This window comes from Gobio gobio (assembly GCF_949357685.1).
Source record: "Gobio gobio genome assembly, chromosome: 17".
In the NCBI taxonomy this organism is placed as follows: Eukaryota; Metazoa; Chordata; class Actinopteri; order Cypriniformes; family Gobionidae; genus Gobio; species Gobio gobio.
In genome coordinates this window covers 23,105,548-23,126,493 of record NC_137110.1, presented here as the reverse complement: position 1 = coordinate 23,126,493, position 20,946 = coordinate 23,105,548, and the positions used below count along the sequence as shown (strand labels likewise).

Below are 20,946 nucleotides of genomic sequence, written 5' to 3'. Positions count from 1 at the left end.
AATCATGAAAGTAAACTTTGTAAATATTGATTTGTTTATTTAAACGTAATGTAGTATAGCACTGCAGCGATGACAATTTTTGTACACAATTTTTGGAAGTTAACATCACCCTGGTTTCCTTGACAAAAAAACCCAACAAAAAAAAACAATAGGATTTTTTTTCCCATTGGCTTTTGGATTAGTGCAGAATTAAGTTCTTTGACCAAAAAAAGTTTGATTCTCACGGTTTTTTTTTCTTCTTCATGATGATCTTCACAAAAGAACACAAACTTGAACCCTAAATACAATTGGCATAAGTAAATAGCAAAACGTAAGACGATGGACAGAGGACTATTGCTGTATCCCAATTCTCCTACTTATCCACCTTTTTCCTGGTGAGCGAATTTACCCATGATTCATAGCGGGTTTGAACTGGAAGTCGGTTGTCCTTTTCCGGTTCGAAGCTTGTGTAAGTTTGATAGCTTGTAGCTTGCTATCTTGTTTGCTGTGAAAGCCGGTGTTTCTCCATGGATGAAGCACAAATGGACAAAAAACGGAGGTGGATACACACCATGGATGTTTTAACAAGTCGTGACGACAGTACCTTTACAGTCCCTCATCCATCCCGTCTGACAGAGTGGCTAGATGACATGAAGCATTGGCCATTTATAAACACCTAAATCGGAATAAAAATGCCCAAACCGAATGAAATTGTAATCGGTTTAAGAGGGATGGGATAAACCTTTTCATGAACCGATCAAATGAAAAGAGCGCTCATCACGCTCACATCAGGGCAGGCTTATGTTGACAAGAGAGGAATTAAATTTTTCCGAGGTATTAAACTTTTTATTTCGTAACAAGTTATGAACGTAATGTTGGAATAATGACAAGTTATGAACGTAATGTTGGAATAATGACACAGACATAGCCTGGCTACAGCATCTCATCTTGACAGCGTTTGGCATCCTAGGCAGAAGAATACATTTTTCTAAAGTGATTCTTACACTTTACAACAAATAATAAACAGCTTTTATAAAACTGTACAAGTCCTGGTGGCCGTTGAGAGTTGCCATGGCAAAGGGGAACATTCAAGCTGCTGGAGAGGACGTGTGTCGACATTTCTCTCTGTTTCTCGTAAGTTATATAAAACTTACGAGACTAACTTACTACTAATTTACTGCATGTCCGCCCACAGAAAAATAAATAAATATAAAAAATACCAACACAGAACTAATGAACTTATTCTAATCAAAGGAATGTTGCCTTCTCTGTCGATATCGTGGTACGCTAGTAGAGGTTAGCCGCTGAACAGGAAACACAATACCGGAAAGCGGAAGTAGGTCAGCACCCATTGGTTGCTGGAGAAACAGGCGGATACTCCGACCTAAAAGTATGAACTCTTTTTGTGAAGAAAAAGTACATACTTTTGAGTGTGTAGCAGAAGAGTATGCAAGTTTTGGGACATACTACTTCGTTATCTTTAATGGACTCTGACGCTTAGTTACGTGCATCCAAGCCTGTAGCACTCCTCTCAGAAACTGAAGCCTCTGCGCCTTGATCGCCCCCATAGTGGTTGGTCCCAGTATAGCTCATTACACCCGCCCCTCCGTGTTTTCAATTTTTTTGAATAAGTTTTAGTTATTAAACGGAAGAGGAAGAGGAGATTGGAGCTTTAGCTTTAATTTCTACATTTCCATAACTGTTTATTTCACACCAACATAATGAATTGTTCTTCATCTGCGAGAGTGTGGGTGGGCTTTTGATATTGCGGCTATACTTCCTGCTCTCTTCTGCGCAGACTCCGGTCCCGAGATCACTACTGCGCAGACTCAGCGCCATAATCGGACCTCCGGAGGCTTCAGTTACTTCAGCGGAAGCCAATGAAGTTGCGTCATCCATATTTTTTTACAGTCTATGCGTGCATCCTGTCACTGTTTAAACTGCCCTATCAATCATCGCCACAGTTAAAATCCTCCACATTCAGTTTAATTTCCTACCATATTGGAGAGAAATGAAGACGCACGTTGATCTGCCATTCGTGGGTCTTTAATGCAGAGACTCTCCTCATGTGTTTGCAGTTTAAATATAATGATACATTTAAAAGTTAATGGCCAAACGCAACATTTCAAAAGCTCTCAATGCTGCTGCAGGGTAACAATTAATAAATATATTTTCGTCAGGTTAAATACTCATAATTGATCACTCAAACCCCTTTATCTAAACCTCTCTACTTAACCGTCGGACTCGCACATCCGTCATGTGTGTAGTTTATTAACACTTTTTATGCACGTTTGTAGTTCTTATCAAATCCTCGTCCAACTTGCAATGGGTTATGGGCAATATCAGCCGTTAGAGTGTGCGTTGAATTCTGACCGGAAATAGTAGACCATCCGGGTATCTTTGGAATACTCTTTTCAACATACTACGATTTGGGACATACTAATTCTATTTTCGAATACTATTTAGTATGGATAGTATGCGAATTGGGACGCAGCATACAGGGAGTGCAGAATTATTAGGCACGTTGATTTTCTGATCATATTTTTTTTTTCATCTTCCAGAATCTGGCAGTACGTTTTGGGAGTTCATTTTAGTCCATCCTGAAGTCCGTTTTGCAGAGATGGACTAAAAATGAACTCCCAAAACGTACTGCCAGATTCTGGAAGATGAATTCTTCAAACAGTGGTACTAGAGGATGTGGTGCTGGTCCTTCAAGAGTCACTCTCAACCTATCTGTCCATAAAGCCTATAAAAAAACCTTCTTCATGTATTTTACAACACTTCAGCTTGTGATTCTTATCTAGTGGGGGTCATTTTTTAGGATTCTTTACCTAACTGAAGTCTCTGAGATCCTGACACCTTGCACTTCTGGAGACTCCAGGTAGGTTGCAGCTTTGGAAAATGGTGGCGCTGGAGACTAAAGGGTTCCTGATGGTTTCACCCTTAATTCTTCACCTTAATTCTTAATTATTTTGCAGTTAACAGGTGTCTTTACTTCACCACCTGTTTTTGTCAGATCCTGCTGACCCAACGAGCATTTCACTCTCCAGTGGTCATGCCTTAACTGCAATGTCTAGTATTGCATTAGTATTGCATCCTTATCATGGGCATTTAATACTTTTTGACTTTTCAGTCTGAGTTAAATCTCTTTTTTGGCTCAATTTATCTGTAAAAGAAAACATGCCTAATAATTCTGCAAAATTCTGATTTTCATTTCCAGCCTTCATGAACAATTATATATCACTTATACATTATTAAATACTAAATCAATAGTAGTTATTAGGATTACTGTGGTTTGGAATTGGTCAAATGTGCCTGGAAAAAAAATATGATCAGAAAATCAACGTGCCTAATAATTCTGCACTCCCTGTATATCTAGTCCCATTTAGCCACTTGTTAGCAACTTGTCAAGACAATTATCAAATCATCAAATAAAAAATTCTTAAAGGGATATTACTGGTGTATTGTATGTTGTTAAACAAAATGTGAAAATATATTTTGTTAAAGATACTTTGGCTGGGTCATTTTTCAGCTCATCTTATTCTTAACCACAGACCTTATTTCAGGCATGTTCAGAAAAGAATGCACTTTTTTTTTTTTTTAATTCAGATAAAGCCAAAAAGAGAAATATTCAACACACTTTTATTAAGAACCCTTTTTTTTAAAGAACACCGTTTTTTGAATTCTAAAAAGCGAAGACATAGTTGGGTTAACTTAGATGGTGGTGAACAGGAGACTGAAGCAGGATTTTAGCAAAATTGTCCCTATAGAAAAAGAAAAAATCCACAATAGCTTTTTTTTTAAAAAGTAAAAAATAAAAATAAAAAAAGAGAGACAGAGATTGATTACAGCAGTCAGGAGGATATGTCACGTTTCAGCTGTAGAAACACCCTTGCAGCAGTGATGCCTAGTTTTTCATAATTTAATGCCAAGGAAATCTAGCACAAAGTATAGTGTTAAAAATAAGATATAAAAAATGAGTTATTAACTGTGGAAACAGGCTGTGAAAATAGATCCCAGGTGTAAGAGTTGCCTTCTCTTCACTTTTCCGTTGCGCAGGTACGGCTTTCTTGCTGATCACACTGGAGGAGTTTTCAGCAAAGCTTGAGGATACAGAACTTTTTGAGAGAATTGAAAAGTTTGTGCACATCCATAGAAACAGTTTTCTTCTGCTGCAAGCCCCGGTCTATGGAAAAGGAGAGTGGGACATTTTCTCATCAGTGCAGAACAGGTGCATGATAAATTAAAATTTACAAATGTACAACCTTATTTTGCAAGCATGCACACCATACATGACAAAAAAGGCAACGTTCTAGACATGGCATCTAGAGATTCATTCAGACTCATTGAAAAGATGCCTGTCACTGTGTGGCACAATTATTTTCCAAAGATGACTAATAATAAATAACTTATGAACACACTTTGTGGAAGAGCTCAGTTTTTGCCTGCAGCAAAGACTAATTCTGATCTTTTAATTTTGCAATAGATTCCTTGGCTGTAACCTCAGAGTCATACCTGTGCATAGCACTGCTGATGTAGTGAAGGGAATGCTGATCATCGCTAAGGTAACCTGTGATGTCTTACACTTCAGTTTGATTTTGCTTTATTGTTATCATTTTCTAGTAATGTTTTCATAATGAATGCTGTCTAGAGGTGAATTATGTTATGGTAATGTTCATTTAAATTTTACGTCAAGGACTGTGCTCACTATAAAGGCATTTATACTAAAATTCCATATATAAGAAGTTTATTAGCATGGTGGCTGCAAAAGGTTTGATGGCCTTTTTATTCCAGGCCACAAGTAAACCCAGTGTGGAGAATTTGAGAGATCAGATGTCTTTGGCTTGTTCTCACATCGTTGATCATAGCCCAGTTTGGGGGATGCTTCAAGAGATGCAGTTCTAGTGATATTTATTTATGTCCATGCTATACTTCTTTTTAACAGCAGATGTCAGTATTGTTTCATAGTAAGTTGTGTAAAAACTGTTAACTGCCATTCATGCTTTGTGCATATCCTTGTAAATATTTTGTCTTCATAATAGAAAAATAGTTCGTAAACCATTAAAAACAAAGTATAAACTTTGCTGAAAAAGACTATACAGTTTTGAAAATATCATACTCGCATTGTTTTTTATCATTGCAAAAAGCAGCATGGTACAGGGAACATACATAAATAAATACATTATCAGTTCAGACCACAGTAATTATGCCCACTTGTTCATTTTTGACTCTCCTCAATGATCTCCTCTATACGAAACACGAGGCTTTCCATTAAGTCATATGTGACCAGCGCGCACTGCAAGACCTGCAAAGGATATATTTAGTGTTATGTTTGACTTATTGTCACTATTTTTAAACTGAATTCATATAAGTCATAGGCCTACTGATAATCTAACCTTATCCTGTGCCTCGCGTGGCATGCTGCCCAGTGTCTCAGTTTTCACAATCAAGCTCTGAACTGATCTCTTCCCAGAGGCCTCCTTAAATTCTGTGGGGAAACAAAGAAGTCAAATTCCATTTTTTTAACACTACATAATATATACATTTAACATACAAAAGAATGCAGAGCATGTATTACCTTTAGCCTTGGTCTTTTTGTCCTCTCTAAGTCTTTTTAACTCTTTTCCGTAGTATGAGCTTGACATGCTTAGACACACTCGTAATAATTTTGTGTAACTTTCTGCAATGTGGCACAGTTCTATCCATATTCCAGTCTGAAAATAACAGGGTGGGTCTTATTATTAGAACATGATGAAAATACAAGTAAAGTGTTATAGTGGTGTTTTGACAAACTGTTGAAAAAATCTTACGGTAATTTCTCTTTCCTTTATCAATAAATACCGCAGAAGATTCAGAGACTCCATGACCCTTTAAAAACAATAAAGAAGAAGATATTAATATGGAAATAAACAACACAAATAATTCTTATTGCTTATAGTCAAATTTTGTCCTTAGATACTTCTCGTACTTTATACAGAAAGAGTTACGCACAATATAGCGGTAAAAGCTGACCATCAGCAGGATAAAGCAAGGCCTAAGTAATTTATCAGGGACAGATTATCCAGACAAGGTATGTCAATCACTCAGGTTTTAGTATCATTTTAGGAATGACACAGGATCTGCCTCAAAATATTGGACTACTCGCCATCTGTTCTGCATTGTGGGATCATGGCAGTAAACCTGGACTACACTCATTAATAAATGATGGTTAGGGGGGATTGTATCTAGTTAGTAGGAGATCTAACATTTAAAATAGAGACAGCTGCCATATGTGGAGTTTGTACTTGGGTTACGAGTCATGTCAATGATTTGTTGATATCAAAGTTGATTAGATCCATCAAGATGTAGTTATGTGCATTTAGTGGCTTGTCAGGGGATTGTTTTCCTTTAGTAAAAGCCTTGTAAAAATACAGGTCTTGTTCACCTGTCCATCCCATGTAGCAAGTCAGTTTCATGGCCCTGTGGCAGAGTGATGGTGTCTCTGAGCAATGAGATGAGCCATGTCCCCTCAAACCAGCCATCCTGGTAGGATGACTTTAATAGCAAAAGATAATAAACATTTCTAACATCAATGATTCAGAGTTCATTAACTTGGACAAGTGGGCATTTAAGCAAGTGATTAATGACTGTACTATATCTGATTGTTTTGTACACTACCTTTCTGCACAGTTCCACTTGATTCCTTATGTTTTTGATGATGATACTTTCAACCCCTGCATGATGGCTAGTCTTCATGATGCGTCTTAGAGCATTCATCACAAAGGAGAAATAAGCAATTAATACCCAGTCGAGAATTTTAGACTTTTTATATTTACACACACCAATTAAAAAAGCACTTTTAATTAAACATAGATTTAATACCTGAAAAATTTGTGCTTCGCTTCACCATTAAGCTTCTCTATAAAGAGCTGGAACACCACAAGACTTCTTCCTCTCTTAATGAAAGAGTTCAAATGACCGAAAACATAACTGGCTTTAATTCACATAGATCAGATTTATATGCAAGTTGTGTCTCATCTACAATATACTTACCAAATGCTGGATTGGACAGTCAATCATAATTTTAATTAAGTTCTGTGAACAAATAACAAAAGTTCCCTTGTAAGTTAACAATGTCATTAAAAAAGTAAACATTTTTAAACACCAGGGATTCATTATTATATAAAATTATATGGTACTACTGATATATTGTGTATCCTTAGATTTCACCATACACAAAATCTGTTTCGTTTATTCCATAACAATACATAGTGTTGCATACCTGTGGAACCTCATGAAACGGTTTCAGCTCTAGGAGCTCCGCTGGGAGACTGCAGTCTGTTACTCTCTCCAAACTTTTAACATATAAGTCCTTAAAAATGCAAAAAGTCATCGCTAGTATAATTACTACTCAGTACTGAAAATTAAAGTATGTACATCATTTTCTACTCTTGTACTAACTAATAATTTTTGGTGGAAGTTCACTTTACCAGTCCTTTCAAAATCCATGATTCATCCTTTCTGCATATAGGGATAAGAAGCAGGAAGGGAAGTTGGACTAAATATGTGGTACACTATGCTGGCTTTTCTTTTTAAATAAAAATGGCATTGTTTACACACCTACTCAAAAGAAGATTGATGTATTCCATATTGCACTGCAGGACGAAAACAGGGCTGAAATATAATGTCAAATTAAAGCTCTGGTACATTAAAAGTACACCAGTCATGTAAACCGCTTTGATAAAGACACTGTTGTTGTGTACCATTAAACAAAAAAACACAGTTTGAAGCTCCACTTTTTGTGTATCTGGCATAAAACAGGATTCTCTCGAATGAAGGGGATTTTAAACTGCTTTTGAAAGCCCAAGAGATTTGTGGCCTCAACAGTTCACACTGTCTTTGTGTCTGGTAAACACATGGCGAGAGGGGAAAAACACATTTAAAGTTTTGAGGTCTAACTGCAACTTACCTAAAAACTGCAGGAAACACTTCTATGGCAATAAGCTGGACAAACAGCAAGTAAGCCATACAAGCTCTTGATTCATTTGGATGACAAGAACCTTTCTCCAGTATAGTGTCTTCTTTTCCCCTCAAAGTATGGTAGAACAGTATTTTTGGCAGAGACTCTTGGATCACTGCTAAGATTGCCTAGTGTTAGAAGCACATAAACACTTAGAAGGTCGTCCTTTTTCCAAAAGTACCATGCCTAATAGTAACAAGAATGCGACTGACTATCATTACCATTATTTCTGTGGCAAAATTCCACAGGGGTGACATTTCTGCCATGTTTGCCTCTCTGTCCAGCTGAACTTGGAGGAGAGGTTCACTTAGACTCTTCATGCAACTGAGCCATTAGAAAAAGGAAGGAAATATACGCAAAATATTGGTTAAGATCACATGCTTATAATCTACAAAGGGTTACATGTTTCTCAACATCGTTGCTTAAATGACTGCTTATTAAATTTGCAAAATGTTAACTCAAATCAGACTCTTTGACAACAGGCTATTTTTCACTTAAGACAAATGATGACAATTTTGAGAATGTTTTACTCTTATTTAGAACAAAACTGAACATTATCCAAATCCCTTAGTTTTGAATGCTGATCACCAGTATAAGTTATGCTTTGCATGCTGGGGCCAGCATGTATGTTTGTCCCCAGCATGGGAATCGGGAGTGCTAGTGGACCAGTCACACCAGCTCGGATTTGTTTGGGAACAGCATGACTATACTGGTCCACCAGCTCTAACCAGCATAAACCAGCCTGGATCAACATGGAATTCACGCTGGTTTATGCTGGGTTTTTTCAGCAGATTTTTGACCTTTCACCTGTGACAACGATCATATTTTAATTTCATCAGTACTTTTTGATAACCCGATTACTCTCGTTTAGAACAAAACCGACCAACATTAAAATCTATTAATTGAACAATACCGACTAATATTTAAATCGCTTAGATGCCTTTGAACATTTAGACGTGTGACTGCAGTCAGTGCATCACTGATATATGTGCTAGACTTATATATAAGGATTACTTCTGTCATAGTTATACATAATAACTAAGTCCAGCCCAATAAAGCTGTTTGAAACAATGTGTATTTTGAAAAGCGCTATATAAATAAATTGACTTGACATTCTTGAATGAATGGCTCATTTAAGCAGTAGGCCTACGTATTTTCTATTAAAATAATTATTGTGATTGCGTTTGTAAGAACAGGTTTGAAAACATACAACTTTAGAAGAGCAGCCCGTAGTTTGGTGGCCACTGAGTTTGTGTCTTGATTCTCGGCTTCCTGTACAAAGGGTTGTACAAAGGTCAGTACTGCAGTGCAGCATCGGCAGAGCCCATACACATCTTCCTGTTCCTGTTTGTGCGAGTAAGATACAGGCAGCTTTGAAATCTGTTTCTGCAAAGAATCAAGGGCCAAAGCCAATCCAGGGGCCTTCGAATCTCTCATTCTCAACAGCACTGGAAAGGGAACAAATAGAAAATGTGTTATTACTTGATAGTTGCAGTAGAGGGAGCCCTGATTGTTTTTGGCTTTTATTTTAAAGCTGCTGTCCGTAACTTTTTTTGTGTTCAAGATTTACAAAAATGATATAATGAGAATGTACAACATGAATCCATTTTCCAAACCGTGTTTTTGTCTTACCTTGAATCATTATGGTATACTTATAATACGTGTTTATATTGGGACTATTTCAGACCAGACTGGTAGGAACCAGTGATGCGCGGGTTGATCCAAAATGAGCGGGTGCCCGCGGCCACCCGCGGTTACCCGCGGTTACGAGTCATCCAAAAATATTTTTAATGATATTCGGGTCACGGTCGGTCGGATCGTCAATAAATCCTTATTTACATTTTGAATGTTGAGCGTTATTAACTTTTGAATAAATGCTGACGCGGGACAAAATGCCCGATTTCCCAAAACGTTGAACTGAGCAATGCCATTGTACCATTTTAATAGGCTACTTTTAAACGCATTTAAAGTCAGTTTTATGTATTTTCTGAGAGGGGGCGGGATTTTTGTTGGGAAAGTCGGGGGAGAGACGCACACTTCGATTAGACTGGATAAACACATGCAGCATCTTAATTGTTAAGAAAATTAAACGAAATAAATGAATAAATCAAGCCTGTATTACATAACACTAGGCTATATCATACAGCATTCAGAAAAATAACAGTTTGCGCTCCTAAGGGCTTTCACACTTTTCCAAATGTTTTCCAAATGTGGGCTGATGAATTCTTCAAGCCGGGTCGAAACATAAACATCGCGTTCATCAATAATATGCATCTGGAGCTGAAATGGAAAATGATGGGCCGCCGCAAGAACTTCCTGCTCTCGCTGCTGCACCTCTGAGCACACCACGTCAGGGCCTGAAACATTTTCTCAATGGCCCAATGAGCTACGATGAGCATTTACTACTTTTAAAAAATGCGGGTCAGGAAGCGGGTCGGGTACAATATTTTCTTCTTTTTTTTTTGCGGTCCGAGTTGCGGGCGGGTTAGTTGAAAACGTCGGTCGGGTGCGGGTTGTTTATACATTGACCCGCGCATCACTGGTAGGAACCGTCCCGGTGTGACTCACCATAGACATTAACAGAGAGAAGTAGCTCCGGCTGCAATGTTCTTCCGCAAGGAGTTCTGTTTATTAACCGGCTTGAGCACAAAAAGTTACGGACTGCAGCTTTAAGTTAAAAGCATGCTTTTCGTACAGGTTTATTTCAATTACCTGACTGAATAAGAGGCATGAGAACAATGGTGGAGTCTGCAATGGCATTTGGATCAGTGTCCTCCACTTGCTGAAGTAAAATATCGAGGAGTTCTTTCACACTACAGATCTGCAACAAAGGTTATCCTTATGTATTGTCATCATCTTACACTAGTATTTAAGAACTATATTTGAGTGAGCACAGTCTTACATGTACAAGTTGATTGAGGATAGCCTGACAGTGAGCAGGACTCCGGTCTTTTCTCAGCACTTCATTCACCAGTTCAGGCAGTAGACCACTGCCCATAGACCTTACTATGTGCTAGAAAGACATTTATCCGTTTACATTTAATGAAACATTTGACTTTTTGTACTGTACATGTTTATACATGTGTGTAGCATATATGCTACATACATGTATTAGACCTATATTCTGCAAATGCCTGAAATTTAACGATTCACAGTCATGATCAAGACAATTTAGCATTTGACGGATACTGGCTATTATTATTTTGAAATCAGTCAAATATGGTTGGTGCATTTAAGCTCTGCTTTAAAACAGCTATATGGCATGTTATTGAGTGTGTGCTACATGCATGGAAAAGTGGAGCAGTGCAAGAGATTGGTAAATCAACAGCACTTAATGGAGGGCTGCTCCTGAGAGGGCTTCCAGTGAAGCAAGAAATCTGACTGGTTCTCCACTAAACTGCATTCCCACACCCAAGGGTCATGGGGATTTGGCAGAAAGACAAAGTGGCGATTTAGTAGAGATACAGCCCATCATCCCAGTGGATTGATGTCATAAAAATGAGCCCGGGAGGTATCTGTGTAACATGTTGTGGCACCTGTCTGTCTCTTAAGGACCTGAAATTTAAAAGGTACCTTCTTATATGACTTGAGTTGATAAAAAGCTTTAAATCATAAAATGAGTGAGAAATACTTTCCAGTGCTTTCCAATACCAAGATCTAAAATGAGTTTTTAAAAGCAATATGCCAATGCCTCCAGATTTACCTGATTGGCGTCCTCTTTTATGAAGTCCAGTAGTTGACTGCTGTCACCTTGGGCAATGCAGGTTCGACCAGCATTCAGAAAGAGCTCATGGTCCTCTGATTTAAAGTCTTCAGTTGTTCTCTGAAAACATGAAGTCATTGTCAAATACTCTATCTTCGATTAAAGAACAAATAATCTCACTGTAAATCGTTGAAGTCATGTAGATTAAAATCACTAATAACTAACAAATGTACAAACCATTCAGAGCATATTCCCTCTTGCATGTACCCTTTTGGTTATGCTCTTTACAGGCATGATCATAATGCATTCTGATTTCCATATTACATTTATGCCTTTGTTTATAACAAACTAACACACATAATGTAGTAAAAAATATGACACTTCTGTTTCCTCACCCATCTTCGAATTACATCCTCTAGTTGATTCACTGCCATTTTCAGAGCTGGTCTTTTCAAAAATAGTCCATACAAGTCAAGGTCAGGATTATAACCGAGGCTTTTCTGCTCAAGATCTGAATGACATCTGCAATAAAAATGCAACACAAAAGGATAGGGTAGCTAGGTTTATAATGGAGGTCAGGGTGTTTGAAAAGAACCGAGCAAGAGGCAATCTGACAGGGGACCCTTGTAAACCTCTTAGTAAGCACTGCAGCGGAGTGTCTGCTAATAGGATTAAGAAGTAATCTAAAATAGATGGGACAGGACAGAACTCTCTCGAATGTCCTGGAAATCAGTCATGAGAGTTCTCATTATAATTTACAGTCAATTAATATTTACTCAACCAAATTCTGTTTGTTCAATAGACTTTTAGAGGCACTAAGTATAATTAATTAAACATTTCGCTCTCATACACAGGATCATACAGCACGCTGACTCATAATAACCCTATAGTAGACTGCTCTCAAATAAGCCCTGACGTTATTTAAACAAGTCATGCCATGAAAATAATGAAAGCGCACCAGAAATTGCTTAGTTAATCTTTTGGCGAGCATGTGTGTACTATCCCTTAGCTAAGTCCAGCATTGCGCCAATGGACGTGTAACCTGATATGAGCCATGTCTTTGACTTCCTGCAAGTATTGTAGACCCTGATTTCAGGTGTATGGAGACAAACCAGGTTTGAGCAATAGGATTTACGCAGCAGCTGCGAAGTTTGCTCTGTCTATTACAGTGTGGTGAAAGGCTTTAACAAAAGGCACAATGTAAATATAACAGGAAAGGACAGGCTGGTTGCATGTTAGCTTCAGATTTGCCCGTGGCTAATTGAAGACTGCTGATTTAGTGTTTTGACAGTGAACAGACTGTGTGTAATGAAAGTCGAGCGCAAAAAAAATGATCTCTCACAGTATGTTGACAGACAAACAGGTTTGTTGTTTCTGCGTGGTCAGCCCATATCCTTTTGCACTCATTATATGTTCACAAGGTGTTGCAAAGGGAATTTGAGTGCAATTATTTAATCTGAATTGAATTATTATAGCATGTGGGATGAAGTATAATTTTTTAAAACATCAAAGCAGATATTATTTTCCCTAAAACAGTCATTCATTTGTAATTTTCATCACCAAATAAGCCACAGTATCACTTCAGAATACACTGTAAAAAAAGTGATCAATATCTTTAGGAGAAATTTCTTCCTGTTCTGAAAACATTAGCTTGTGTAACCTCATGTCACAAAGTTATTTCAAATATTAAATAATATGTTTGACTTAACTAATTTATTTACATGCTTTCACATTTTTACGTTACCTGACAAAATAATTTTAAAAAGAAACATTTGATAGTAAACTAAAAATTTTTTGCTTTGGACTTAGTCAGAAAGGTGTGTTCTGTATATTGCTGCATTGGCAGAACTATGAAGCAATTCGTATACTGTTTCTGGTGACTTTACAATTGGAATATTTTTGCATAAGGTGCACTAAATTCACATGACACCTATTTCATGCAGCATTTCTTTGGGTGTATGTGTGTTATAGACCTGTCCTAGGTCACTACTATCATATATCCATGTATTTTTAATAGGGAACAGCAACAGGACAACAAAAGTGTAACCTGACTATCTGACGGACACATCAGCTGTTCAGGCTTAGACTTCTCAGTGGAATTTAGAGAAATAAGGCATATTATCTTTAATAATTTTTCTTGTAAACGTTTGCTCGAGGAAAACTAACACTAAAGATTATAAAATTATATGAACAACAATCATATCTCACAAAGTATATTTGAGTTCCCTTCCATCACGGACACACATACTGTGAGACACGATGCTTTTTTGCACTTGCTATTCTTTATGGCATGCTGACAGGACTGTTTACTCTGCCACTCTCTTGCCTATTTCTTGGCAATAGAGTGGCCCTGAAGGCCCCTAGAGGCCATGTCTGGAGCTGACGCTGTCTGCCAAAATCCCTCCCTTAACCCCAGCGAGCATGTCAAGAAAAACTGTGCTGTTTAGGGGTCACTCCCTAGAGTCTGTGCCTTAAGCTTTCACTGCCTTGCCTACAGATGGACTTGTGCGTTTGATTTGAAAACAGTGCACTTTATATGGACAAGGCTCAGATTTTCCCTTCCCCATGATTTGGTAACTGCAGGAAGATTAAAAAATAAATGAATAAATATTGTGATTCATGGAAACTATAAGTAATAGCCATAAGCCTTTGCTTGAACCTTTACCATACACAGAGGTGGGGTCAGAGTCAAGTAAAATCAACTACACTTAAAAATAAAGGTTCTTTGGCAGTGTGTATGGTTCCATGAAGAACAGTTAATATCCAAAGAACCCTTCCATTGCACAAAAGGTTCTTTATAGTGTAGAAAGGTTCTTTAAACTATAAAATGGTTAGAAAAAAATGGTTATTTAAAGAACCTTTCACAAAACTGTTCTTCAAGGGACCAAAAATGGTTCTTCTACACTTTTTTGGTTCTTCCTGGCACCTTTATTTTTAAGAGTGTAGGCTATGATGTACTGTATTTCATAGATAACAAATTACTGTTCTCCCGCAAAGTGCAAATGAAAACATGCAGCATATGTATTTATGTGCTCAATGTTCTAGGGTGGAAGCAGCATCTGTAATGCTAAAGTGGTAGATCTGAGTGTTGTCAGTGACTGGGATCATGAGGAGGAGAAAACAACAGATCCATACAACCATACAGGTGCTTCTATTGCCGATGCCTGCTTGTCCTTTTGTAAATCGGCATTTTGATGGCAATTACCTGTGTTGAGTTGTTCCAAATCAATACGTACAGTGTGGGAACCTTAATTGACAAGGATAACGCTGGCCCCTTTTCTGAGGGAGAGACACCCCGTCTGCCTTTGATCAATACCTTGCTCACCAGCACGACAGAGTCCACTTGTGTGCTTGGGTACCCTGTGCCTTCCTCTCTGTAGGCAACCCCCAATGGCAGAAGAGGCTGGGATGTTACATGTGAACAGGCTGTCAAAGCAATTTTGTCAGTCTGCTCATTCTTTGGTGTTTGGAGATGCTGACACACTGTGTACTGGTTCCCATGATTTTATTAAGGTGATGGAAGCTTTTAGGCGTGTTTTTTCCCCTCTCTCCCCTCCCTCTCTCCTTTTATCCATGAGTACATGTACAAGTGGTTTAATTTTTATTCCTCCTGCCAAATATGTCTCTGAAGCACCTTGTTTGCCTGTCATTCAGGTCAAGCGATCATCAGTTTTATTCAACTTTAACTTTAAATCAACAGCATAACTTTGCCAAGCTGTGTGATATTGGTCTTTTGTCAAATATTTGAGCCAAACTTTTTTGACCACAACAGACCATAACAGAGTTTCCACCTCCATCTCACAATATTACTTTATACAATGTAGCTATATCTTACAGTTTATATCCTGATTTTAAATCTCTCAAAAACACTTTAAATCTCGCAGTGTGATGATATCTTGCAATTCGAAATGTATATTTACCAAAGTAACGTTTTCTATATCACAATTGCAACTTTACTTCTCATGAAATCGACTTTATATCTCACAATTGCAACTAGTTGCGTCCCAAATGATTCACTATACACTATGCACTCTATGTACATATGCACTATGTACTCATCCGTGTGTGTGTGTGTGTGTGTGTGTGTGTGTGTGTGTGTGTGTGTGTGTGTGTGTGTGTGTGTGTGTGTGTGAATTTTTACATTGAGGTTATTTTGACATTCAACATCGGAGTCTGATGCCCCTCCCCCTCTGCTATATAAGTAAAGCTGCGGCAGTCGAGTACATTAATGCCCGTGTTTTTCCAACCTTCTTCCTGTGAAAGTGCACTGAAACGGCAGTCAAACCCGTGACTTCCCACCCGTGAACTCGTACTAGATCGGTGTACTCCCAGTTACGCGCTCTGACGTCACATAGCCCGCGAAACAACAATGGCAGCCTCTACGGATGCAGAGTTTATGGTATAATAAGAAGTATAACAGCTTCTCTAGCATTATGCGCCATTTTTCTCCTCAGTTTCCCTCAAATAAGCAAGGAGTAAGCACCTTTGGCAAAATAAATGATTGTAAATGAGCATAAGTCCTGTACGGTCCGCCATGCTTTGTTTACATCTAGCTACCACAATTCCTTGCGCTCAGGCAGTTTGGCGTGACTTTGCCTGGAGCGCTACAAAGTCGTGAGTCGTGGTTTGAAGTCGTACCTTAGGGGTTCAAAAACCAGCCTGGAACGCAGCATAAGTGTCCAACGTTCCACACTTAGTTTTAGTGCATCATACAGGTATTTAAAGTGTACTTTTTCACACTACTGGCACTTTTTAAAAACGTTATGGAATAGTGCATAAGTACACGAATTAGGACGCACCTTATTATCTCACAGTCTATGCGACTTTTGTCTAACAATTTACATTTATTTCATATTTTTAAGCTTTCTCACAGTTACCTTCTATTTTTTACCCTAAGGTCTCTTTTATAACAAAGTGAATGTGATAAATCAAGTAAATGTGATTTGGAGGTCAGTAGCCACACCTGCTTCTTCATGCTGTTGTTGTGCAAACATCTATAACTGGACTGTGTGGAAAGCAGGCTGGAAAAAAACTCAGAGTTGATTTGAACAGATCAGGTACTGGTTGTGATCATTAATGATTTAGCATACACCAGCGGGGAAACGAGCAGGGCCAGTCTCATCTACCCCTGCAACCCAGATCTTTGTCCTTGTAACGCTGCTCTCTCAGATCTCTGTAGTCTTTTACAACGACCAGAATCAAACACAGTCTTTATTTTGGACTTTAAGGTTCATTTCTCTCACACATGAATTTTATAATAATATGTGTAACTGCATAAGCCCCCAGTTTTATTGTATAAAAATGGCTTGAGTCAGAAATAAATGACTTATTACTAACTAATTGTTACACTCTTGATTAAATTGAATTGATTCTTTTTTTTCTAACATGTATACTCGCACCGTTTCTGTTTGTCTTGAGACTATTATTATTTAATTAAACTAGATTGTGTGAGATTTATCCACCATAGATCATGTTTGACAAAAAGGAAATATGTTTTTTTAGTAGAGTGGATTGTGCACAAATGCATGTTGTTTTGTTAAAGCTCGCTCTTTTGTTCTGTTCACACTTCACTGCCCATCAGAGAGTCAACACCAACCACATTCACACAACAGCAGAAAAACATCACAGCTGTTCCCACATACACCATTACATGAAACAGCCTTTTATCTCTAGTGCTTTTAAACGGTGTAGGAACATATCAATGTGCCTGAGTTAGTGAGCAAACGTGTTGGTGTATTTTGTGCGTCTAGTGTCAGAATGTGTCTACGGAGGAGGCTGTGCATGCGAGCGTGTGTGCGTGCCGGACCTCGGGGACATTGGAAGTACTTACCAGCTCACTGTAGACTGCTTGATCTGTTGAGAAGCAGTGCAATGGCTTGATGGTGCTACAGAGTGACACATGACTACACAGACCCCGAACAGACATTAGCACAGGCTTCAGTAAACCTACATCTGAGCCTCAAATCATTCATTAAATCAGAACATCAAAAGGAACTTTACTTGAATGCCTCGACATTAATTTTTTATTATTACTGAGAATAAATCTTTTGTCTTTTTTTCTCACTACCACCGTCTCCTGTCTCTTTTTGCACTCTTTCTCTCCCCCTCTCTGTCTCTGCGTATCAGCTTGCCTACATCCCTCTCTCCTTCTCTCTTCTAGTTTGATACATCACTTTGCTTGGCTTGGTATTTTGTGAAATGGATCTTATGAATTTTTCAGAGAGGTTCATTGCTTTAGTCAGGCCTGGTTAAGTGGAGGATTGTATCAATTGGCTACCTTTTAGGCTTTAGATTTAGGCTATGCTGACCGATAATATAGCAATGTTATACATTCTAAATATACGAAAATATTCCCTTACAAAACTCACTTGAACTTTAGTTTTCTTTCTAGTCTTTCTTGAATTGGAGACAAGTGCATTGTTAATAGAGGAACAAATGCATGGACTGTTACATAAAAGATTTTAGAGCTTTTAATTCTACTGTAACTGTGCAACCTGGGCCTGTCTGTCACATTGTATTTGTTTCTGACCAGAAAGCTTCTTTTTGTTCAACCTTTTACCAACACGAATCCTTTTAGTGCTTTTGTCAGGATTCATATGCTATTAGATTACTCTTTAAATGTTGATGAAACAGAACTATACTACCTGTACTACCGCTAAAGAAATTGCTGCCCAGAAGGATGAATTAGACATAATGTCATGAAAATTTGACTTATTAATAAGAGTGGGGGTAGATTTCTGGGAAATGTCAAATGTTCGTTTTTTTTTTTTTTTTAGGTGTAGTTTCCGTTAGTTCTTAATGTAGTCTCAATCCCATCTCGTGAAACTGACTTGGAAAACTGATTTAAAAAAAAAAAAAACATTGTTATCCGATACTGTAAAATCAAATGCTATTTACACACATCTAGCGTTTTATTTGTATATTTTATGAACATAATATTTAAACTCATTTTTACTGGTGCAATTAAAACTGAAACAAATATGAAACATCGCCTTAAGTCTCCATTTGAGCAACAGCTAGCATCCAAATAGGGGTAGTGATATGTAATGCTAAATGAAGCAGATAAACATGTCTTTAAATGAGCAGCGACCTACTGCACCCACCTTTCAGCAGCTGACTAGGCCGACTGCGTGCTGTGCAGGGGTTGGCGGGCCCCACTGTGAGATAACTAATGGAAAAGCTTTCAGGGCTTTAACCTGAAGGAAAACGTCAGCTCACATTTGGCCGCTCACCCAGGTCTAATGTCTCCCAATTGTGGCAATCACCACTGCTCTTACCCATTTTTACTATGACCCCCCACCACACACACACACACACACACACATAGCTTTTCTCTGTTACACTCTTCCACACACACTCCAGCCCCATCGGACTCTTCGGAGTGACTGACTTTAGAGCGCGCCAGGACTCCAGAGACTTACCTTGTTAAACAGTTCTGAAAACAACAAGGACCTCAAAACAAAAGTGTGCTGAGTTTAGGCAGTAAAAGCGTGGTACTCAGGCTCAGCTGGGACATCCCAGAGCAGACTGGAAAAATGCTCCCTGTTCCCCTGAGTCTGTGTTGAGGTGTCATGTCAAGCTGGAATAGGATGAATAGGAGCAGACAGACACTGTACTCTGATGGCCTCACACACTGTAACCTGATGCAGAGTTTAAGACAAATCAGACTTTTTAATTGTTGTAGTTCTTTGTGGTATGGCCACTTTTATTCTCAGTGAGTATAGAGTTAATATTTGTATATCGATTTTCTTTAGCATATTTTATATCCTGTTTTATGAAACAAGTCAAGTTATATTTGTATAGTGCTATTCACAATGCACAACATTTTCAAAAAACTGTTTTATTATTAACATTTTATTGATGAGAATTTTGTAGTGTATAGACATCATATCATATGAATAAAATATCATTTTCCACATAAAAAAAATGCATTTGTTTCTTATTACAATGTAATGACATGAAAACACACTAAATTCAAAATACTTTTTCCTGGGTCTTAGGAGGTTAAACATAAAATCCACACACACACACACAAATCATATACACAAATAGTTCTGCCACTGAAATGTAATCAAATATTCCCGTTTTTATGAAGCATAATTCATGTAACCCTGTGCAAATTGTTCTTCTCACAGATAGTGTGAGGGTCTGTTATGTGTGCCAACCAAATTCCTTGTTATGTTTTTTTTTCTACAGTTCTTTCTAAAATCATGAATAATTTGTATCTCCACCCTACTGCCTGATGACAGCTGTGCAGTTGTCTTGCAGTCTATTTTTCAGATCAAGTAAATAATGAATAAAGCGCCACAACAAAAGAACACAGTATCTGAGCCCTGTCTCCCTGAGACCTTCCGCTGCTCTCCCGTCACAGAGGTGCAAACACTCTGCATTTCTTCTGTCACCTCTGTTTATATTTCTAAGTGAGAGATGCTGAGAATATGTTTCACAGGATATCCACCTTGCTTGATTGCTTTCACGATACTTCTACTTGTGAAATGTTGAAAATATTTTTTAAACATGCCATAAACAATCCAGATGTCTCTCTTTTTTTATTCACAGTGTCTGGTTTTCAGTATTTAAGTCAGCAGGTGATTGGGAATTTGGAGGATTCCGAGCTTGGATTTGGTCCTTAATATTTGCTTATCAGCCATATAAATCAGGAGAGTGTACTGGTGATATTTCACTCTCTCATAGATGGAAACATTGTTTGTCTATCATTAGACATGTTTTGAGAGCACTATGGCAGGGTGCTATTCTTTTGGTTTTTTTGTCCATAAAATGGAAGTCAATGGTAACCAAAACAGTTTCTTCAAATATTTTATTTTGTGTTCTGCAGAAGAACGTCATGCAGGTTGGAACAACATGAAAGTGAGTAAATTATGATTTTTGGGATGAACTGTCCATTTAAAGAATTGAGGAGACGTATTCTTAAATTAAAAACTGAGTCTCTCAGCTAAAACCTAAGCAAAACTTGAGATATCCTTCATATTTTATGTGTAACTGACATTAATTTTAGATGAACCTAACCATGAACTATAGCCATGCGATTGCCTCTCTAATGCACCACCAGGTGAGTATTATCATGTTTAACTCTAGACATTTGTGATTTATGTCTAATTACCAGAGACCGATCATTGCAATGTGTGTGTGTGTGGTTCAGGTATACCCCAAGTTATGAGGGCAAAAAGTCCCCACAAAGATGGCAATATCCGGATTTTTTGTCCTTTGGGGGACATTTTTTGGCTGATTTGAAATATTAAAATGC

At 38.0% G+C, this 20,946-nt stretch overlaps 1 protein-coding gene across 1 annotated transcript; it reads right to left on the bottom strand.

Moving 5' to 3' along the window:
- Positions 1–3,604: 3,604 nt before the first annotated feature.
- glmnb (glomulin, FKBP associated protein b) lies at positions 3,605–12,345 on the bottom strand. The gene is made up of 19 exons (XM_079840627.1): positions 12,077–12,345; positions 11,682–11,801; positions 10,881–10,991; positions 10,691–10,799; positions 9,189–9,426; positions 8,200–8,302; positions 7,928–8,106; positions 7,579–7,632; positions 7,449–7,479; positions 7,241–7,330; positions 7,012–7,053; positions 6,841–6,914; positions 6,637–6,721; positions 6,404–6,513; positions 5,790–5,847; positions 5,558–5,693; positions 5,376–5,467; positions 5,194–5,284; positions 3,605–4,165 (listed from the first exon to the last, which is right to left on the bottom strand). The coding sequence occupies exons 1-18, from the start codon at positions 12,113–12,115 to the stop codon at positions 5,198–5,200; spliced, it is 1,758 nt and encodes a 585-aa protein (XP_079696753.1). The 5' UTR covers positions 12,116–12,345; the 3' UTR covers positions 3,605–4,165; positions 5,194–5,197.
- Between the last annotated feature and the right edge of the window lie 8,601 nt (positions 12,346–20,946).